We start from the raw sequence: 24,375 nt of genomic DNA, 5'->3' as shown, positions 1-24,375 counted from the left end.
AACCACAACTGTCCTGTGTAGGACTCCAATGTGAAGGGCTGGGTGCGTTGAGGCCTGTTTACATAAGGTAGAGGCGGCTTTGTGGGCACGACAGGTCGCTATATTGTGTCGCTTTTGGGGTATACGTGCCTTGAAGCTTATTCAGAAGATTATTGCAAACACCAGTTATTAATTTATTTTGCCTGGGCACAGAGCTCGCGCGGTACGGAATGGTTGTAAATGAATTACTAATTATAACACTGGCGCTTTAACTTTAAACTTTGTTTGCTAAAAAATACACACAATTAGTGTTTTTATGGGTGTTTTGAGTGACCGAAACGTTTCAAAATTTAGCCAGCGTTCTCTGAAAATATAGGTAATATATTTTTGTTTTTACAAAATTAGACAGAATAGTTGCGGTCTTTCAAAATATCTTAGCGGTAACCACATCGAAACCTTAAAAAATCTGCACAACACTTGATTTGCAACACTAACAGTGTAAAAGTGACCGTCCCAATGAAGGCGTACGAACTAGGGCGCACAAGTGACACAATGGAAAAATAAAATTGTGCTTTGTTTTCCACCGAGTTCAAATTTCTCAGCGCAGTTTTAAATGAACAATCCAAGGTTATCTCAGAAAAATTTTCATCCGCGAACGTCAAGAGCAATATTATACTAGAAACTGAGGACACTCGAAAAAAAATACTTATTTTCCACTAATAACACCAGTTCTGCGCACTAAATGTTTTAGCTGGGTAGTGCGTTAATACATGTTTTACACATTTGTGCCACACTAACTTATGTAAGGAGCCTGTATTTAAACAAACTAGTAAGTATCTATAAGTTTAATGGTGAAAATAACGGCCCAAATAGACGTTTAAAGCGACATGCTTTATTTTCAAACGTTTCGGCAAATTCTAATGCCATCATCAGTGATCTGATGGCATTAGAATTTGCCGAAACGTTTGAAAATAAAGCATGTCGCTTTTAACGTCTATTTGGGCCGTTATTTTCACCATTAAACTTATGAACAGATCCGTATATAGTGTTCCTAGTAAATATCATTTTGCCAGATTACTGTCATTAACTTATCATTTGTCTACAATTCGCTCATAAAAGTGATGAAAATAAATAATTTAGCCTGGATAATTAAAGTAAGACTGTTCCCAATTACCCTAATCTTTAATATATTTATGCAAGAATCCTTATTTTCTCAAGATTCTTTCCTTTAATATAAATATAACGTACACAACACATATTTAACTGTGGATAGCTGTTATCTTGAGTAAACTCGGTAACCAAGAAACGGTTTCCTTTCAAGAAGATTAAATTACCTACCGGTTAATTGTTCCGTACATCGCATGAATCCAGGTCTGCCAGGCTTTTTTCTTGATTTATTATTTTGCAATCGGGGCGTTTTTACTTTATTACATTTTTTCTAAGCTGTTTAAACTGGAAAAATGCATTTAACAAGCATTAAGGGCTGGGAAGCTAAAATCCGTGACTGTTTTTATCTAGTGACTATAGCCTCGTGTAATCTCGTATAAACACTTAATAATAGCATCTGCTATAAGTATGCTTACACTACGTTTGCAGAAAACATGCAAATTCTTATTATTCAATTTTCACCCATGCAATTTATGACATCATAAACGTTATTGTGTTTGATGCTCAATCAAGAAATGCAATTTTTTATATGCAAATTTTAAATTAGCAAACTTCATACTGAAAAAAAACCTGTACTGAACTGTAGAAACAGCATTGCTTCAATTGCAATTGTAATGAAGCCAGAAAGTTTTTCTGACGAATTTCATTAATCAACGTTTTTTGCCTTCAGCTGTAAAATGACGTCTCCGCGATGAACACCAAGTGTTCATTATAAAACAACTTTTTGTGGTGCTAGGTGGCAGCAAAGATCAATACTACAACTGACGCTAAACGCATTCTTATGCGCCAAATTGTTTTGAGCAATGAATCCTGATATTTATAATCGTTTTGTTGATATTTACTGGCTAATTTCCATTTCATAGAGGCTAAATTGGAAATGTGTCTGCGTTTATGAGTATTTACCAAAAATGAGAAGGTCGCACAATTAAGGCCGAAAATCAAATATAAAGTCTTTTGGCTAGAAAAAACATTTTATTGTCAATTTTATTGCCTGTAATTTTAAAATAGAAACTCATCTTGCAGCTTGTGCCAGATTTCAAGTTGGAAAACCAAAACCTAATGCAACAAAAAAGCAATAATTTTCTTAACAATAGCTGTTTCTTAAAGGGATAGACAAAGGAATACAGGTATTTTTAACTTGCAATTCATGATGTGACCCATCAAATGATTAAAAAGCCATAAAAACAAGGCAAACTTGGAAATTACAGCATTAGTTTTACGCATATGATACAGGTTTTGTGCGTTTGCAAGCGATAGCAGCTCTCTTTGACCGAATTTCAAGCTAGGAATCCTCCAGCACGTGTTATAAGCCCCTGGGATTCAGCTAGCTGGGCGATTGAGCAGACGTAAGTCAGCTTGCCTTATAAGGAGCGGGTCTTGGTGCTGAGCATTGCAGCAATCTCGTGCTGGTGAAGCTTGGAGGCGGAAGCGTTGGATTGAGCTGGTTAAGCTGGACTTTTGTTTCTTTATATCAACCTTTTGTGTTTCTAAACGGAGTAATCAGGTGGAACTATATAAAGACAAATTGTATTGAATTTTCGACAAGCTTTTGCACAACCATGCTTCATCAGGTTATGGTAGAAAATGATTTTCTACTTTTTTTATACCTTGGCCTGATGAAGCACGGTTGTGCAAAAGCTTGTCGAAAATTCAATATCATTTGATTTAAATATAGCGACGCTTGATTACTGTATTTGGAATTAGACACATACAGCCATTTACACATATTGTTTCGAAACGATGTGTCGTATAGAAGATATTTTCTTTCTTTATATCACGGGGAAAAGAAGAATACTTTTTACCGGGACGATAAAAAAATAAAAAAAACTGTTTACCAGAAAAGATGGAAATTGTCAGAGATGATGTCATAACGTGGGTAACCTAAGGAAACCTGAGTTTATCGCTTAAAGTTGTGCAAAAATATTCAACTGAAAAAATAGTTTGAATACATTCAAAGAGGTGGTAGACTGGTCTGGTAAAAAAAAGTTTTTATTGGTACGATGTCCCAAAAAATGTTATTTCACCGGAAGGCCGCTTCGAAATTATTTTACCTGAATTACCTACTTTCACCACTGGTTACATTAACGTTTGTGATTTGTGTCTAGGAGCAGATGTAGTAAAATACAGGGTTGGGTGACATGGTGACCTAGAGCAGTGGTTCTCAACCGCCGGTCCACGGAGTCCGCCAAATATATTACAATCTTAAATCTTAACTACAAAATGCAAAACATATTTGCACGGCTATGAAATCTATATGTTGGTTTAACACGAAAAGTTACACACGTGGGTCAACTTAAAATCAACAAAACTTTATTCACAAAAATACACGAGCATAAAAAGTTGAAGGTGTCGGGGCGTAAACATGATCACTTCTACTTTTTGATGAAGAAACTCGGACATTTTTTAGATTTGTTTTATAAAAATAAGAAGATTTAAATATACACTCAAAACTGAACAGGATGAACAAAAACGACATACAAGATTAACAACACAGGATTTCTATTTCAAAAATATCCATTTTCATTTTTGTTTCATATACATGTCTCATTTGTCTGTTTGTTTATTGATTTCCGCTTTTGCAGTTCCTTCTTTACTGTATATAAATCAGAGCAATAACCAACAAGTTAAAAAAGGTATACGCACAAAACAAAACAAATCAAAAGGTAATTTTTGGGGTTGAAAAAAATTAACAAACCCAATAACTGTCATTTAGGTTCACTATATGCACAGATCTGTAATGTAGCTTAATAATGAATGCCAATTGCCAAAGCCAAATAGGACACATTTGACTGGCCATGATAATACAAGTCTGCATAGAAATGTCTTAATCAAGATGATGTCAATTTACAAGACAATTTTGGCTTTGTCATTCACAAATAAGCTACAATAACTGTCAATTTCCAAAATCACTGCTAATAAAGAATTGTAAATCAAACTTAATAATTATTACAATTCGTTTCTCGTAATTATTGAAAAAGAAAGAATTGCAAAACACAAATAGAATAAATAAATGTATAAAACGCTGGAAGAGGTCTTAACAAATAAAAGCAATCAACAAATGGCAACCAGGATCTAAAATACAGTTTATGATATTATCGATAATAGTAAAGTGTAGGCTATACAATATGACTTCACCTAAATAAATACATTTAGTAATAGTAATTTTTTTGTACAGTATTCAAAACAGAACTAACTTACAGAATAATGTCTTAATGTAAAGAACTACTTTGCATAAAAGGAGTGAAAGGCGTTCAACTAAACACAGTTCGGGTTGTTTATCTGGCTAAGTAGCTAAAAACAATGAATTTTTAATTGGATATTTAACATTTCATATTTGGTTACGCTTATCGGACTTTTTTCTTAGGTCGAATGATATAAGTGAAATCATCAGTTTCGTAAATTCCCTTTTCATCTGGAAGTCTGTAAAGCACCTGAGGTGGCGTGGCTGACCTTGAGTAACGACCTTGGCTCAACACGTGGTCATCTCCACGTGGGTGCCGATCATTTGTAACCTTATGCATTTGAACAGGAAAGTGGCTGTCAGCTACATTCTTTATCGGAAGCATGCCTTCAGAAATATTCCTTATCGATTTTCCAGCGTCAGAGACATTCTTTATCGGAAAACTGCTGTCGGGGACATTCTTTATCGGAAACCGGGAATTGTTGGCCCGTGGTTGCTGGCTCTGCTGGCCTGGTAAGTGTACTTCTGAAAGGAACTTACATGGCAAGCTGGGCCGTCTTGAAGGCTCATCTTGTTGTTTCTTCTGCTGATGATGGAGAGAGAGGGACTTGTGTCTTTGTGGATCGGAGGTCGTGTCATTTGGAGGAGAAGTCCTCATGATTAGACTCGTACCAGCCGTGAACCTCTGCTTCTGTATAGGAGATGGAGAACTGCTTTGTCGAGACTGGGGCCTTGGATCGGGGGTTACCTGTATTGGAAGATGGTTTTCATTTCGGATAATGTCCATAAAAACTTGCTACTTTTTAATATTGCTAACTTATTTTTCGTACCTCTGTTTGCCAATTTCTGCATAAAGGTTGGCAGTCGAATACGGACCTTTTCGCCACTCTTGTATAATTATCGTTGTTTGGACATTTTCATTTTAGCAAACTGGGAGTTAATTTATCAAAACCATTTTGCTTCTTAGTCGTTTCAGTTTAACTGTGATTATTGCATAAAACGATTATATATATTATTATAAAAAAGTTTCGAAGTCTATCACATAATAACAAAATAAGGATTCTTTCTTAAAAAGTTAAAAATGAATAATATTAAGGGCGTTTTCGTAGTTTGACCTGTTTTAAATTCATTTGGATTATGACGTCGACAAAGCATATTGCTCTATTAAACAATGCGAATAATTCTCTATGACATTTTACCGTCAACCTTAAACCACCATCCAAAAAAATCAAATCCAAAAAAAACCTGCGAAGTTCGAAGTTCAGTCACGCTTGGCATCTCCACCAGTCCGTGACGCCTTCCTATTGGCTGCTTCTCCGCGGATGGTGTGGGCGTGGTCGCCACACCTCTTTTATCAACTCCAATCGCTTCAGATCTCGTTTCCCGCATCACTGAGGAGTTTGGAAGATCGATTGATCTCCTCCTGTGATCCGTGGGAGGTTTTGGGAATAGTGTGGGATGGTGTCCGCTGGATGGGGACACAGATCCGGAGGCTCTTCCATCGTCGCAGCCGGAGTCGGTCGAAAGAGGAGGAGCAGATGAAGACGGACTCGCGTTCAAGCTTCGACGAAACGTGACGTCATCTATGTCGTCATCAGGAGGAAGTCTAACGTGAGAGGGAGAAGAGGACTTTCTTCCTCTCGAGGAGCAAAAAGGAGAAACTCCTCGGAAGAGCAAATCGCTATTTGAAGCGTCCGGAGTCGAGAAGGATCTTTGGCAGAGAGATCTTCCTGAGGACTTTGGTTCCTCAATGGACGAAGATCTACAAACTCCCTCCACCACAGTGGGGATCGAGATTCCTTGGGAGCTATCCTCGTACTTTGATCGCGATTCCAAGCCGCTGTCGCTGAAATATCGTCGGTAGTAGCTCGGCAACAATGAGCGCCTGTTACGTAAGAATCCGCCAGGGGAATAACCCGTTTCTGCGATGGTCTCAGTGATTATTTGCTTCGCGTCGGTTTCATCTTCCTTAAACAAAGGAACCCCGAAAGCGTCATAATCGACATGTTTGAGAAATGGAACTTCATTTTTACGCTCTTCGTTTGGCGTTTTCGGAATTTGTACGCCTTCCTTGGAAAGAGGGGCTTTGTTTTTAGACTTCTGACTGGATGAGCTTGCTTTCGGAGCAGGCGTCGGTTCCCCACCTGACAATAGAAAGCAGTCCCTACTGTGTAGAGGAGTATGGAGCCCGAACTTTGTCTTTCCCGAATACTTCTTCGCTTTCCTAGGCGTCGGTTTAACTTGAGCGGTTTTAGAGGCCGGGGTTCCAGACTTCGCTTTAGAAGTAGTTTGATGTTGATCTTCGGTCTGTGTTGTGTTATCTTGCGTACAACGGTCACTAGATAGTGGTCTAGTGGTGACTAGAGGCTTGCTGTGGCTAAAAGGGGGTGGTAACACTTCTCTGGCTGCTGGTATCTTGCCGTTGCAGTTCTGGCACAGTTGATTGGCAGGATTCTCCTTAACTTGGGTGGTTTTCTCAGCAGTTAAAGGCTGAGCAGTTCCCGACCAGTCCTTAGTCTGCGGCCGCGAATCAGGTACGGTATCCAACTTGGAAACAGGATGTACGAAATCACGAGAGCTCCGTCTTCTTGAAGTAATGCCGTTGTTGAGGGGAGCAATTTTGACGCGATTCGAGTTAGAATTAAACGGAATTGAGAAATGACTTTCGTCCAAAGCCGGAAGATTTGTTGAGTTTACAGAGGAAGTTTTTCGCGAGCGCTTCTCGTTTAGCGAGTTTCTTCTTTCGCTCTTGTGCTCGTTTTCGCTCTTCACCATTGTTCCGCTCTGAGGACCTGAGATCACCTGGGATTGGGAGGAAGATCGCTCACTGTTTTCCTGCTTCTGGTGGCTCGAAAAGTTGTTCGTCTCAGTAACACACTGGACGCCATTTGCTGCCAAAGGACTTCTGTGATTAAGTTGCATTCCAAGAAGGTTTTCGCTTAATTTCGGTTTAAATCTTCCTCCCTTTGTTTGGCTCCTGGACTTTAGCTTCTTCAGCGCTTTGATAAAGTCCTCCGCAAACTTGTCATCCACCTCCTGGTCTCCCTGGATCGCCATCACGTCTAAAGCATCCCGGATGTCCTTCTCAGAAGCGGATAGCTGCTCCAAAGGTCCTCCGATCTGAGGTGAAGAGGAAAGAAGATTTGGAGAGGAGCTGTGCGTCTTTAATCTTCCTAGAAGAGGCGGAGGAATACGGGAGGACATCGGATGTTGATCCTGGCCGGTGTCCAGCTCGAAGTTCTCGTTGCTTCGGTTGACCTTGGCTTCGCCCTTGGCCGTTTCCCACGTTTGAACTTCCGGTTCGCGCATGCGCACTTCGCCGTTTGCCCCTTGCTCGCCTCCAGTGGTGGATCGGGAGCCCTTGGATCCCTCGAAGCTGTACTCTTCCGAAGAGGAAGAAACCTGCGTCTGGATCTTCGTTCTCGGTAAGTTGCCGCCCTGGTTCTCGGGGAAACCCCACTGCGACTTGTCTTCGGGAGATTTCGCGTTCGTTCGCAAAAAATCTCCGAGTCCTGGCGGCGATCTGGAATTCTTACGCGGAAATTCGTGAGTTTTCGGACTGGTTCGCGGAAACTCGTGAGGTTTCGGACTGGTTCGCGGAAATTCGTGAGGTTTCGGACTCGTTCGCGGAAATTCGTGAGGTTTCGGACTCGTTCGCGGAAATTCGTGAGGTTTCGGACTCGTTCGCGGAAATTCGGAAAACCCGAAGGGCTGAGCGAAGATGTCCATGGATTTGTTCTCGTGTGTTTTGTTGTAGTTCAAATCAGACTCGAGAAGAGGACCTTTGGAGTGATTTGAGAAGACGGGAGAGGTCCTCATCACTCCAGCATCCGGACTTTCACCAGGAGAGCATCCCCTTCTCGTGGTTGCCCCTGACGACGGCTTGAATGGTGAAGAGGAGGAGGGATAGGATCCGGAGCTTGCGAGACTCGAAAGAGAGTCCTGACGACTGAAGCTCCTCTGTGGAAGAGCGGGAAGACGGGATTTACTGCTCCCCCCGAAGGCGGGGTTTGAACCTGCGATCCTTGGATCTAGGTTGGACGATGAAGCCTGGAAAAGAAAAAAATTATTATTTCGATTTCTGGAAATGGTGTAAAACAGATTTAAACGTAGGTTTTAAACCCGGGATCTTAAAGCACCTTAAAGAAATTAATTAACAACACCAAACAAGAACGACATAATAAATTGAACTTAAATTGTTTTTAAACAATTTAAAAGTCTGATACCAGTTAGCATTAATATTAATGTTTAACGGAAGGGGGTAGTAGATTTTAAGGGCTTTGATATTGATTCTACGTCCATCTACAACCTCCAGTCATTATATTAACATTCATTAGAAACGTTCACAAAATGCCACCTACTTCTGTATGGGCTTTGATTTTCATTGTACTTCTAACTACAACCTCCAGCCATATGCTCTGATACATCTACTGTTAACAGGCAGTTAAATATATCTCAAAATGACTTCGTAAGTTTAATGTAAAACATTTTCATTGCTCGGTTTAACATTTATTTTGGTGCCAATGACTTTGATTTGACCCAGATAACTGTACAGTTGTTTCTTCCAACATTTGTAAAGATTACTTTGGATAAGAAAATGAGGGGAACAATTATAATTCTAGTAGTGTTAAAGAAAAAAAATAATAAACGATTATATAAGACTTTCTGGCCAATTTGTCGGTTTAATTCCAAATAGTCTATAAATCTGGTAACATACAGAAACTAAACAGAAAACAAGACATTTTTCTCCTAATTTTACCTGTTGGTCGTTTTTGCTGACTCCGCTGTTCTGCCAGATGTGACTTAGCAGATTTTTGACCGACTCTATAGCGCCCTCTCCCGTCCCTGATATCTTGCAGTTGAGGTTCTCGCTGGTTTTGCTGTAGCGAGCAACACCGACTAGAGTCTGGAAAAGTTGCATAAAAAAGGGGTTCAGAAAAAAACAACTCAACTTTCATAGAGACAGGTCATGATTTAAAATAAATAAATATTATCAAAAGAATTTCTACTGAAAAAAATTAGGGAAGCATGAGTGTTGGTTTAAATTTATCAACATTTTATTAAAAGTTAAGTATTAAAGAGGCAAATAAGTACAGAACTTAGTTAACCGGAAATCAGTTTGTCTGGATGTTATATAATGAATATATTTTCCAACTAGAAGCATCATCAGTTCCTAAAATTATAACACAATATATATCAAGAAGGGTAAGATTTGCGAGAATTATTGGCATATATTGATATAGACATTTCGCATTAAAGTTTGTAAATGAAAAGCTGATAAAGGCAGTTCAAAAAAACAGTTCTAAGGAAAGAGTCAGACACAAATATATTTACATATATATATTTCACCAGAGAGCGATACAATCTAAAAAGATAAGTTCAAAAATGATTTAAGTAAAAGCGTTAGGCACAAATGTATAAATATTTAAGCAATGTGTCCTTTATACGTAAACCAACCTATAGCTAAACTTCCTTTATACATATTTAATGTATATATTATATCAGCTGCATTTTTAGACATCCCAATACCTGATTTCTCATCTGCTCCTTTAGTTTCTCCTCCCATTGTTTCACTCTCTCCTCCCTTTGTCTCAGCTCCTCCTTCTTCCCACTGATGTCCTTCTCCTGGAAGCGGAGAGCATCCAACTTCTCCTGCATGTCCTGCATCCATTGCTCCTTCTCCCGGAGGAAGATGTTCGTCTCTTCACTAAGTTGCTCTAAGGAAGTGAAAATATAAATGCTTAATTCAACACCCTACAATTCGCGCTTGTTTGATGATCCTAATAATAACTACATTTTTTTTAAATCTTTAAACACACAACAGTTATTCATAAAATGTGAAACTTATTAGAAAAAGGGGTTATTTAAGATGCCAGGTTACAGGTGAATTAAACATTTTAAATAAAAAAAAGGATTCCAGTGAGACTGAATGGGTCAAACGTCAAGCAGAAATAAATGGTATATTCTAAATCCAATGTTATTTAGAGAATACAAAGTCCATGTTACTGTTGTAGAAAATGGTTACCATTTTAAAAACACAAATTCCATAATGAACCTTACAGCAAATTTTACTCCAAATTATTGAGATTAAGCAACCAGTTTCAATTGTTTTTACTGAACTGGATTGGTCAATGTAAAATTCTCCAGCGGATGCCTATAGTTAACAGTGTAATTTCTGACATGTCCGGAAAATGTGTAGGCCTACGTATGGCAACCCTTTTCTGGATAGCCTGTTGTATATATTAACTTGTTAGTTCGGATCAAGAAATAATACCAAGTTTTCAATTAAAGCCTATTTGCAATTTTAAGATAGAGAAGGCATACTTGTAAAACCAGGATATATAATTTCGTCTTACCGTCGTTGAGCATTGAATTAAGCTGAGCTACAATCTCGTGAAATGGAGGCCTGCTTTCCGCATCATTGCTCCAGCAATTCTGCATCAAGTCGGAAAACCTGGAAACAAGAGGTCGGTTCACCCGGTCGTATTTTGTATCGTTCCTTTTTGTTTTAAGACTGTTTGTTTTTTATTATAAACTTCACCTCACTCAAACGGTTTTGGAAATGTTATAAATAGTTCTGTACAGTGTTGCTCGATCGTTTATAACAAAGAAAATTGTGTAGAGTAATTCAAAATCCTAAAACCATCAGTAGCTAAACTCAGAGGGTTCGGAAATTTGAGTCGCGAGTACTTCTACACTACTTTTATGCAAGTGTTACATCTTCATAAATGGTACTATCTGACTTTGACCAATCTCCAACATTATACAGAACATAATCCCCCTTGCACGTTACTTTAAAAATGCGCACAAAGCGGACAAAAAATGTACTGTTTATCATTAAGCTATCAATAGCTAAGAATGTGTATTGACATACAAGTAGCTTTAAAGTAAAAACGTCTTAAAATAGTGTCGATGTATTTGTATGTATTAAGTAACCTACATAAAGGAGGTTAACGCACTACTAAGGGTCTGATGTTTCTAAAAAAACAATCAACAAAAACCTTTACAGCTACCACGCCTTATAAATTGAGCAAATTAAATATTTGTCATAACTGACGCTCGCGGTATCGTCATCGAAAATTACTCTTATCTCTAGTGGCCAGGAAAGGACATTACGGCTGGTCTGTGGTTAGGTTGAAATCCACTGACAATTTGCGGTTGTTTGTCTGAATCAATGTTATTTTATTTGGTTAAACGGACCGGTTTCAAACTATAACAATTGTACTTCTAATGCTATCTTAAGGTTCGCGCCGTTTAGAAGATTATGAAAGTTCAAATTTAAAGAAAAAAAAAATTTGGGGGAGGAAGTCTAGCATTTTGCAATACTGCCGAGTCAATAAAAAAACAAATATTTGATTTTAATTTTTTTACTAAAAAACTAATACTGACACTACAATTTTGTTGTTGGAACGTATGAAAATTTTCAGTAGAAAGAGAGTGGCCCAAATAATAGATAAAAGATTCATTCTTTCATTCGCAATATAGCGGCTATAGTGACTCGTTTTTATCTTAGCCTCACTTACTGCACTGATGATGGCAAAAGAACTTGGCGAAACGTTTGCAAATAAAAGAATGAATCTTTTATCTATTATTTGGGCCACTCTCTTTCTACTGAAGATTATGAACAGATCCGTGTTTAGTGTTTCTAAGTATGAAAATTGTTATTTATTTCTTGTTTCATAAGCAACAAAGTATATACCAATGTTACGTGACGAATACGATAAAGCCTAACCAAAACATCAGGCAACAACAACAACAACTGTTAAGTTGCCGCAATCGTTGAGTCTACGATCAGGTTACGTTTAAAATAGAAGCAAGACGACCGCAGAGAGTAGAGGGTTGTTTAACTTGCCGACGTCTGTCAACAGTTTGGGACTGCGAACTTGAAATGAATCACTGACGTCGTGGGAATTAGGAATTCCACTTGTCTGTAAAACTTTCCTGATCGACTGGGAATGGGAACTGGCGTGAGATTTTTTCGAATTGCAAAGTTTGCGTTTTTAAAGATAGAGTTAGTGTGCCCACGGGACCGAAGTCGTTAACCGAAAACATATTACTATTTCGGGTATTTCAACCCAGGGCCACTACACTTTTTCAAGTCTTGGTGACCACTCGTTTACAGGATTTATCCCTTCTACACAGAACAATGTAAAAAATAGAGACAAAAAACAATCTGAAGCTAATATTTTTTATATTTTTCAGTTAGACAAATTTCCCGAAAATTTTTCCTTTTTTATTTCTTTTTAGACATTTATTCCATTTACATTGTTCCATTTTATCTTATTAAAATAACAATTTTAAAACATGATAGCCATCGGCAAACAAACGGCTGAGTAATCGCATGGTCACGTGACATTTAGTTTAATGTGTGCTAAGCCACGTGACCATTTGTTGATCACGCAGCTTCGGACTTGGTTTTCACCAACCTCTTGGGACAAGTTGTCGGCACCGGAGGCCTTTCTTTGTTCTCGACGACGGCCCAGGCCACTTGGAAGCCCTGAAGGCCTTTAAACGGAACCTCGCGGGTCAGCAGCTCCCACAAGACCTAAGCACAAGCGAAAGTTAGAAGGAATAAGCTGCTATTTTGGCCGACAAAGGTCGACCGGAATCTAGAGTGGATCAAGTTGCTGATGTAGTTAATTGGCTTTTACCGGTCCGTGAGCCTTTGTTTGGCGACTTCATAGTCGGCTTGGCAGAGACAAGACGTTTCCTGGGTATTTTTACGCCGCGAAAAAGGTTGGAATTAACTAGTGAACTGAATAGGGGGTCACCAATCGAGTCATATATACCTGTTTGTGTTGCAAACGTCTAATCCCTTTTACCTTCGATTTGTATCATACCTAAATCTATTACAAATGATGGATCTTAAAGTCGTTAGGCACAATTATAAGATGTCAGGAGAAAGTGGTAAACGAAAGCTAGCGTTTTTTAACTGAAAATGTGTTCTATATAACCCAACTAACACAATAAAATACATTAAAAAATTTGAAAAAATGATGCATGACAGAGATTCTCGGCTTGCACCGCATCAATACAGTAAGTTAATCAAAATATGTCTGTGTTTAAAAAAATATAGGACCAAGTTTGCCTGCAGAGAATATAGTTTTTTCTATTATCCCCTTTTATCAGATTCAGCTTTTAAAATAGCCAAAACACATAAAAAATTAAAATGTTTTAACTACAGTAGAGATCATACAAAAATTAAAATCTGTCCAAGCTGCATAGATCATACATACATACTATGTTTAGCAAACTTTATCCTCAAGGACGAAATAAATTACCCCTATAGGAAATCAAACTCAAGCTAGGAAACCTGCTAGTCGAACGTACCACAGCAAACGAATATACGTCACAGAGCTCTGACGTAGGCAGTCCTTGTATCATCTCCGGCGCCATCCAGGGGTAAGTGCCGGTCACAGTCATGACAACAGTTTCGCTGAAAAATCGACTCGCTCCGAAGTCGCAAAGCTGGAAAGAAAATAGTTTCTATTCGAAATCGAAATAATGCGCTCAAAAAATAAGTTGCTCCTAGTGTAAGCCAAACCTCAAAACTTGTTGGATGATCGATTCTTACATTTTTATTTCCGATACCAATACCCGATACATTTCCGATACCCGATATTTCTAAATTATCGCGACGCGAACCGATACTAAATGACGTCATTAATGTACTTAAACAAGCAAACTAGATCATTCAAATGTATTTTTTCAGGCTATTAAAAATTTGCTTTAGCGATTTATCCTCACGATGTAGACCTGCCAAAATTTTAGTAGTTTTTTTTTTAGTTTAGTACTTTTTTATTTAGTAGTGGTAAAAATAGGGCTTTAGTAGGCTATTTACAAGTGTTTATCAAGCCTAAGAAATGTAAATTAAGCGCCTGTTTGTGTTTCGGTAGTACATAAATAAATTTAGGTAGTTCCGTAGTTTCTAATTAAAATTATAAAAAATACCTAATTAAAACCAAATTGTCGACGGTAAAATATTCACTTCACCATTTTTTTAGTCGCCCAAAATCGTAATTCTTTTAAAATGCCCGACTTTAATTACCTATCGGTTTTGGAAACATTTCTTAGATAATGAAATAAAACTAAAAATAATATATATATACATTGTTTGAACCGATACGATAGAGCTTACCTTCAGGGTTAAATCTTTGCAGATCACAACTGAAAAAAATAAACAAGACAGATTACATAAATTTAAAACCATCTCAGGAATACATTTTTATGTGACAACAATAGGGTGTATCTTTATAGAATCAAAAACCATCGGCAGCAGGTTTTAGCCAGTCGATCACTGCTCCGCTGACGCGTATATTAACTAGTAAAACTCATAGTTAAAAAAATGAGTAAAAACAGGATCAGGCGTTTTGTTTAAAGGAAAATATATCATTTTTATGTAAAGAGCTTTAGAGTAAGGATCGCAAAAGTATTGTGCAAATATACACTTTGCCGTTTAAGAGTGACACCTGACTTTTAGTTTTTAAATTAGGGACTTTAGCAAACAACGATTAAAATACATGTACATTCTACACATATGCGTTTTACTATTTGGCCACATCCTTTCACTAAGCCATTTAAACATGCCATCTACAAATCGACTGAACTTAAGTAACCCTATAAGATCGGGTCAATGACCTTTGGACGGAGATCTATAGAGCACTGCATATTAATGTCATCCTAAGGGCATTGCAACATAATTCCCAACTTTAAGGATAACCGTATCGACTAAAAGGTTAATGTACTCTTTCCTTTGTAGTCTCACTTAGTCTAAAACTGTTTCAACAGTTTTATCTTGTGTAAATTACAGTATTTTTTCCTGGATTTTTTGCTGTACATTACTTTGGAATAGTTATAAACGCTAGTACAACGGGTGTATTTCCGAATCTTGAAATCCTTTAGTAGCAATAATAATAGTCAAAACCAATTCCAGCAAAATAAATATGTTATCACATCCGTGTTAAATATGACGTCATACCCTTTGTAAACAATAAAATTGCACAGTTATTTGATAAAATACAAAAAATTATACTAGAAAGTCCGAATATATTCTTTAAATTGTGTTTATATGATTCTGAAATCTACGTAGGCCACCACTTTTGAAATATTGACAAATGCGCATAGAAACAATCCCTTGTCGTTAGTTAACTTCACGATTTCAGTTATTTGATTAAGTACTGAGGAAATTGCAACCCTTGGTATATTACACCTACCATTTTTTGACTTAAGATCTCTATGAATGACGGTGACTGGAGCTTCTTCGTGTAAATAATTCATCCCCATCGCTATGTCACGTGACCACGAAAGAAGCTGCATAAACTGGAAAAAAAAGTTTAAAACTCAAGTTAAGGACATTTTTAAATGTGTACAAGATAAACTTGACTGTTTATACGGTGAAATTTATCTTTCTGTTTATCGTTTAAAAATAACATTTTCATCTATGTTTTTACAATTGTCTTCCGAGCCATTATGGTTTGCTTTTTATGTATTTCGCTTTTACTTATAAATATGTTCGTCAATTGAGGAGTAATTAGACTAGACAGATGAATACATGTCAACGGCCGGACATAAAAGCCCATTGGCAGGTTTTCAAATCAAATCTATACTAAAAGTGATTTTTTTGCCTAAAACACTAATAGTAAGCTTTAACCTTGATTTGGACTCTTGCATAAGTTGTTTTGCAAAAAATATAAATAATGTTGATAGAATTAAAGAAATGACCTCGAAACAATTAAATCCCAATGTATTTCTTAATGAGAATTAAAACTCCTGTAAAACATTTTGGAACAAGAAAGATCACAACAACAGTAAAATATTTTCAATCACCTCCATCTTTTCGCTTTGTGATGTCGAAAGGAAATCGAAGAGGCTTCCGTAGGGAGCAAACTCCGTGACGATGCAGTAATTCGGGCTCTCTGCGCATGCGCCGTAGAACTGGATGATGTTTCGGTGACTCAGCACACTCAGTATATGAGCCTGGAAGATAATTAGAGAGTTTCATCAATAGTAAGGGTAAAAGGCCGAGCTTTAGCTTATGTGGTTTAAAAAAACTTTTCTATTCTGAAACAAAACGTGTCTAGAAGCAAGCTTTTGAGTTTTTATAAACTTTTTTGCCAATAAAACCAATGTCAATAACAAGACTAAAATCAGTCTTTTTGTAAGCTGCTTCGGTTCACACCGGACGCCGGGCATTGTCAGTTTTATAAGCCTAGGTTTTGAAATCAGTCTCCAATTAAAATGTTGCCAATAAGATCAGTCATAATTCGCAACAAATTAACTAAAAGTCATTCATTCGAATGATAACCTAAAAATGATGCCAATGCCTTGTTGATGCACCTCTCCAAATGCGCAAGCCTCAAAATGTAAAAACAAGCATGTCTAATGTTTATTTGAAAACATTTAGTTAAACTTAATAGAGATGTAAATCTTTCAGAACTAAATATGCTTATATAATAATTTTGTCGACAAGTTGTTATGCTTGTTTACTGTGTATGTAGTTTGTAAAGCACGCGCTTACCTCCTTATCCATGTGATGTATTTTCTTCACTGCCACCTCCTTCTTCCCCTGGGGCAGCCACTTCGCTCTGAACACGCTCCCAAAACTCCCCTCCCCACATTTCTCGCAAAACTCAAGATCTTCGAAACGAACTCGCACGAAACTGTCGGGAATCTCCCCAATCTGAGAGCCGCCCGAAGACTTGCTCTCGCTGCTCTCATCCGATTTGCGACCTCCCTCCTTTGAAAAGGTGATTTTGTGAAGTTACGACGTACACTACTATCGGAAATAGGCTTTCTTTAGCATGTTGAAAATATATAAAGATTTAATCAAAACGTTCACAATATGTTACCTTTTTCAATATGGGCTGTAATACTCTTTTTGCGTCGAACTACAACCTCCAGCCATTATCTTAAGATTTATTTGAAATGTTCACAAAATGCCACCTACTCCTTTATGGGTTTTTGACATTCATTTCACTATCGATATTTTTAAGTTTGATTAAGGGCTATGTTCGTTAATATCGTTGTTTTACACCCTACCAGCTCTAATTGTCGGATTTTCTTCTAATTGTCGGTTTTTGGTAAAAATATTCAAGTGGTTCACTAATATAAACCGCTAGATGTTAAAACAAAAGGTTTGAAGTTATATATTAATTTCATTTTGCCCTACTTGTGAAAAGTGTGGTCGAAAAATGAAAATGTGAAGTTGAAAAAATATATAAGGTGCTCAAAAAAGGAGGAAAAAGAGTTGTTTGAGTTAGCCAAGGAAAGACTCACATTGCTACTTTATGATTTTACCAACAAACGAAATAACCGCAAGTTAATAAGATGTAAATTCTCCGATTCGAAAGAATTGTTCTAAAACGACAAAACTACGATTTCTATTCAACAACTATAGTCACCTAAGAATATGACGCAATGGAAAATGTTCAGGTTTGTCAAAGTGGCGAGAAACGCGGCTAACAATATTAAGCATTGTAAAAAACAATTGGAACCTGTTATTTTAAGAAACAATAGGAACCTGTAATTTTAAGAGGCGGTAATTTGACCAAAGGTTCAATTTCATTTTGCGCGATGGCTCAACTTGCTACATACAGATACAGCACCTCCTATTATTTGCGACCTGTCGTTAACTTAGGTGTCATCGCACAAATCGCAAGGTCATTGTCGATGTGGTTACGCTGGTTTCTATTTTGAGAAGCGATTGACAACAACTGGCGTTATATTTTGGTGACGTGCAAAGAATCTAATCCCCCGGTTGCTAAACGTGATTTAGGTGGGTCAAAATTAGCTCACAGAAAACTAAATTTCGGTTAAAAAGTTATTTTTGACACAATTTTGGTTTTTGATAATATTTTAACTGGGACTTTTCATTGCAACAACCTGACCTTAAGATAACATATAAACCAGGGTTGCCATACGTCCGGATTTCCCCGGACATGTCCGGAATTTTAGTGTTCAAACTGCGTCCGGGGGGAAATGCCAAAATATGCTTAAATGTCCGGAATTTTTTTAAATTGTTTGTTCCGGTACGGATAATAATTTCATTGTTGCGTCATAAACGACAATACAGCGCTCTATTTGGGATACATGGATGAGTGGAGCTGGGCTAGTAGCTGAAGGCCTTATATCTTGGTCGATATTGCAAAATTTAGAACATGTCTGAAACGACAAGAGCGTATATTCACTGAAGAAAATTATAAAGCAGTAGAAAATAGCGCAACAAGAAGTCTGTTGCAGACCAAATGAGAATACCAAGGAAATTGTCGTTTTGTTGAATGCTTAATGAGAACTTGCATTCGTGTATTGCAATACAACATTATTTTCTGTTTGTGTATAGTTTCGTAAAAAACAATGGCGATAAAGTACTTTGGTAATATTCTAAAGTTGGTTTCCCATGCAACTGAGTTTACCATGCAACTGATTTATCATGCAACTGAGGTAAACTTGTTATGGATTTGGGCATTATCAAATATAGTAACCCTAGCCTAGAGATCACCAGAGATCAAATCAGAGATGACCCAATAGCCTAGGGAATTCACTACACTATGTTCAAAAATCCACTCCGGTATACAATGGATAGGCAAAGCATTGCCAGTGTGACGTCATATTGACAGACAATGTGTTGATACCTCATTTTAAAAATCACTAGTGGGGACTAAAGAGTGTCCGGGTTTCAGGCCACGAAAATATGGTAACCCTAATATAAACACATCTTACACATGTATAAACTATTTCTACCAGGCATATTATCATAACCTTCTCCTTAATTGTAATTGTTAGGTTGCCAAAAACTTTGGTTAAATATTACAGTTACTAGTGAAGCTGTTTTTGAATGTTATATAAATACATGGCAACGTAATTACGTTTAAGTATTGTGATGCAGGTGGGCCATATGTGTTTATTAAGAAATTACAAATACAACTATAGTGTATGGCGCACTGTATAACTACTAGTCTACTACTATATTTTAATAGAGAATTTTCCTCTTCTTAATATTAGTTATCTAGACAGCAACTGTTACTTTATTAATCGTTCGGTCTATATAAAAAGAAACTAAATTTTGCTTTAAAGATGACAAAGCATATATATCTAACCCCAGGCCAACATAAGGTTGAACGTCACTGCCTACAGCTTATTGTCAAGGAATCGTTACATTTTGGTCTATTTTAGGATACGATTATACCAGATGCTATAATTTAGCAACAAACCATCTGTCATATCTGGCATAATGGAAGGTCAATTTAAAAAAAATCGTTACCTGAGTTTCTTTTTTAAAAGGGATTTAACAGCAGATGTTAAAATTTAGCAACACACCATCTTCTATAATGGCGACAAAGGCTGCATTTGTTTCTCCGCTTTTTGTTTGTAATTTTTCCTTTTGTACAATTGACTCGGTTTAAGTTTGTGCTCCAGAACACAATAAACCAAAAAAATAGGTTCCCTGTTGTTGACTGTTTGTCAAGAAGTCATAAAAATAAGTAATTTTAACACTTTATAACTTTACAAATTCTGATACTATTTATATGATTTTTCCTACTTTTTAGTATTTGCTATACACAGCAACTGTTTCAACCTGATAAAAGTATATTGTGCAATTAAGAATTTTGAATTATTTGGTGCAGAGTAAAAAAAACTAAAATTGTTCCCCAAGATGACATAGCATAATCATTCGGCCAAGGTCATCGAAAGGCTGCACGTCACTGCCTGAAGGTCATGGCAAATCGTTACCTTTTGATCTATTTTGAGATACGGATTATAACAAGGGTTATATTTTGTGCATACCATCTACAATAATGGCCGCAAGAGCTGTATTTATTTTCTCCGGTTCCATTCGCAACTTTTCCATTTGTACAATTGCCTCGCCTTAAAATTGTTCTTAAAACTATAAGGTTCTGCTTTGCGTCAATTTTCACTTCTCGGGTTTAAATCTGCCGCAGAAAGGTGATAAGAATTGCCCGAAACGACGATAAATGATGTGAGGGGAAAGTTATCGGGAAATTGGCGAGAAAATGCTCATTTAATGGACCCGGCAATGCGACGCGAATTTTGCCGTAAAAAACTATAAAATATTCGTTTATTATATTATTTGTTTTTGCTTTCCAAAGTAACTGCCTATAATAAGCAAGAATTCAGAGCCTCCATATTATTCATATTTTCAAAACCATTGCAATATTATTAATACATATATATATATGCAATTTCTTCCTTAACATTACTTTCACCTCGACATTGCGTAAGTTCAAGTTGACGGTAAACATGTTTTCTTTGTAGTTTCTCAAATACTTACGGAAATAAGCACTATTTGCGACTAGAACTGCTTTGTGGGCAGGAAAGTAGTAGCCCTGGACGTTGATTGTGATTTCTGGACGGCCGGATAATATAGACCAGTGGCTCCCAAACTTTTCTGGCTCGCGGCACATTAAAAAAATCTTAACCGTTTCGCAGCACACTTTTAACAGAGTAACAATAGAGTAATTTTGCAATCGCCCTTAACACACGACAAACTATATTTAAATGTTTATAAATGTTAATTTGTAATGAATAGTGCGTTTTAAAGTCTAAAATGCTTGCGTGTATGCCTATTGGTAATAGAAATGCTCTCTTTTCCGAAATTACAAAAAGTTTCGCGGCACACTTGATAATCTCTCGAGGCACACAGTTTGGAAATCACTGATATAGACGATCTTGGGCCAAATTTTGTTGACTTTATTTTATTTTTATTCATTTAGGACTTAAGTAGAAATATGGAAATGTAAAAATACTTATATGCAAAGAGCTTAATACAAAAATACAATGAGCGTACCAAAATTGTGTTTAATATACTTGAGCTTAATAAAATTGTGGCTGAAGTTAAAATTTCATTAAAACTTTGCTTGGTCTTGCATCCGAAACTTTAATAAAGTATTTCTAACCGTATTTTGGAATCATTACGAAATTATGTCGCGGGCCGAAAAAATTGATCCTATAGGTCGGATCTGGTCCTCGGGCCTTAGCTCGGCGAATGTAAAACTTTAGGTAATTTGGATACTCTCACGTGTATAAATAACACTTATTGCTTTAAACTGTATTTATAAAATATCCTTACTGTCACGATGTTGCACTGAATATGTGAATAATAGAAATCACCTTGACCCTTGCAAGATAAATGTCGTCCTTAATTCCTGATCAGTAACAGCAAAATAATCTAGCAAAGCTAGCAATTCAGGTCAGACACATTAACCAGATCTTAAAAAGATATATATATATTTCGCCAACTAAGGCATCGTCAGTATATCTTATTCAAATAGAATCTTCTTTCTATAGCTTTGCTAGATTATTTTGCTGTTACTGTCACGAATATGATATTAAATTGATTGCTGTTACGAATATAAAAATAATATAAACGTTGTATTCCTGGACAAATTTGTATGTTGAAAAGGGTATTAAGCAGTTTGTTACAAGTGGTGTATTATTTCAACAATGTCCAGAAAAATCTACGTTCAAAAATATCCTATTGTCTCACTTCCCCAAATTAGGTTTGCTCCATATAATTAAATTGGCAACAAAATTTGGTACTAAAGTTATTTAACATTGAGATACAGTATATGCACGGATCTGTAATCTAGCTCGATTAAGACGTTCGGTTAAATGAAGGTGATAAAAGTTCGTATTAAAACGTCTTTTTTAGGATGATGTCGATTTACTCAACATTTTTGACTTTAAGAATATTTTTTAACATTACCGTTTAAAGTTTTAACGACGTCAGGTGTGAAATAACATCACACGACTTTAGTTCCATGGTTTATTTTCTCTTAATACAACAGGATTCGAATGCGTGGGTATTTAAGGCATAATTGACGCAGTGCGTATATCAGGTTCGTCCGCAACTTCTGCTACATTAGCGTCACGCAAACCTTTTCTCTAAATAGCGCGGTTAAGTTTTGCCTCTCAAACCCAAAACAACCATTCAGCTGTGTAATTGAGCAATATGGAGAAACGAAATGGTGAATAACAAAGTCTGGAGTCTGCTTCTGGTGTGTGGGTCAGTGAAAAAATGATTTTATAGGTTAAGTTGTGTGTTTGAACATGTTAAAGTGTTTTACTCTTACTAAAATTTTATTTTGGGATACAAAAAAAGTATGGTGCCAAAGCAATTAACAGAGGAAAAAAACTGAAGCAACCCGAAGTGCTCTTATTTTGCATTTTGTGAAACAAGAATTACGCAAACGTTTCTTCTACAGGCTGTTTCTTCCAGACACAAAACAACTATTCATCTGTGTAATTGAGCAATATGGAGAAACCAAATGATGACTAACAAGGTCTGAAAACTGGCTTACGTTTAATAATGGCTGGAGACGTTGCCAAATATATTTGGGACATTTCGAAAATATTGGCCGCCTTAATACTTGTGGGTGTTCGACTTAATATCAGTATTGTTGTAATTCGTGGAAATCCTAAGAGGCGTTTTACGTTTAATTTAGAAACACAGTGTTATAAACTATAAAATCCTAGTGACGTCATTCGCAAAAACGAAAACAAATAGTAAGTCAAGTCCCAGTCCACGTCATTACTTACGAAAGTCATTTTCAAGTTAAAAATAATTAACTTTCTAAAAAGAGTGAATTCGTCCCATTCTGGCCAATATTTTGCAAAGCAAACACAAAAAAACGAAGCAAAGTAACATTTATTAAATTTTATAATTGGTTAAATAACCCATTGGAACACTATATACGGATCTGTTCATAAGTTTAATGGTGAAAATAACGGCCCAAATAGACGTAAAAAGCGACATGCTTTATTTTCAAATGTTTCGGCAAATTCTCATGCCATCATCAGCGAATAACCTAATTTTGCTAAAAAATATTTGATCAAAACATCTTAACATATGTCAAGTCATTTGTGTAAATGACTTAGGCCTAAGTCAATTTATTTGTATAAATCACATAGATAAAGTCATTATACCCAAAAAAGTATCAAAGACATTGACTTAGGTAATTACAACGCTGTGCAAAGTTGTACAAAAATATAGCTGGTTTAAATAATAAAATAAAAAAATAAAAACACACGCTATTTAAGCTTATCTTACCTGAACGGATGACGTCACTGGCCGTACCCCCTCAGATTCGAGGGGGTATGTGGGTTGGTTGTGGTACGTATCGCCGTACTCCATCGTTGCGACCAAGTTCAGCGCATTACGACCAAGTTACTTGCACCCCGGTGAAGTTCGACTTTATTATTTGGTTAAGTTGCGAGCTTTCAGTTTCGAATTTTCTACATAGCTATTAACTGCGATTTTGATGTGGTTATTTGGCTGTAAACTAGATCTTGTGAACCTGGAAGATATATGAAAGTAGCTTAAAACTGCACAAACTATATCGACGGAGAAAAGATAAAGTAAGGTGTCCCTGCTGATTAAAAAGAACAAAATAATGGCATGTTTCATAATGAAAATCAGAATTTTATTTGAAACATTGGAAGCAGGTTTCTGCTTGTCGATCACTGTTCCAATGATGTGTATATAAACAAGAAAAGTTAAAAAACAACAAACGCCCACTTTCAATACATTGTAATATATAATATATATTTTTCGCTATAACTTTTCAGCGACCGAAATTAACCCATACAGGCTGCTGTTTATAGTTCACTGACCATTGGCTAACCATAATTTAATTTGTTTATAACTGAATTCTAAATAATGGTAACACACACAGTCAAAGTCCATACAAGAAGCTAACAGAAACAAATTAGGAGTTGATTTCATGGGAAACTGGGTTATTTATATATATATTGCTGTTATAACTGACGACGAACAAAAATTAGAAGTCTTACGAACTTGGCTGATAACAATAATATGACTGCGCGAAAAGTTGTACATTCTCCCTAATATACGATTTTACGCGACAACTTTCAATCACAAATATCGATTTTATAAGGCGCGATATCTCACGCAAAACACGTGTAAATGTGAAGCGATAAAAAGTGCTGGAACTTGCCTGAGGGTATGCGGACTAAATTTAGTTCGGTATTCGCGATATTCGGATTGCTGAAAATGCGAATTAGCTGATAAA

General features: G+C 36.7%; 1 protein-coding gene across 1 annotated transcript; it reads right to left on the bottom strand.

The window, feature by feature from the left end:
* Positions 1–5,507: 5,507 nt before the first annotated feature.
* Positions 5,508–23,962, bottom strand: LOC146162764 (uncharacterized). The gene is made up of 11 exons (XM_083383963.1): positions 23,394–23,962; positions 16,845–17,063; positions 16,154–16,303; positions 15,541–15,646; positions 14,466–14,494; positions 13,658–13,795; positions 12,754–12,872; positions 10,684–10,781; positions 9,857–10,044; positions 9,087–9,233; positions 5,508–8,377 (listed from the first exon to the last, which is right to left on the bottom strand). The coding sequence occupies exons 1-11, from the start codon at positions 23,475–23,477 to the stop codon at positions 5,513–5,515; spliced, it is 4,143 nt and encodes a 1,380-aa protein (XP_083240089.1). The 5' UTR covers positions 23,478–23,962; the 3' UTR covers positions 5,508–5,512.
* Between the last annotated feature and the right edge of the window lie 413 nt (positions 23,963–24,375).

The sequence above is a fragment of the Ascidiella aspersa genome, chromosome 3, assembly GCF_963924565.1.
Source record: "Ascidiella aspersa chromosome 3, kaAscAspe10.2, whole genome shotgun sequence".
In the NCBI taxonomy this organism is placed as follows: domain Eukaryota; kingdom Metazoa; phylum Chordata; class Ascidiacea; order Phlebobranchia; family Ascidiidae; genus Ascidiella; species Ascidiella aspersa.
Note: the sequence above shows the minus strand (reverse complement) of the source record. Positions and strands in the feature narration are given on the sequence as shown.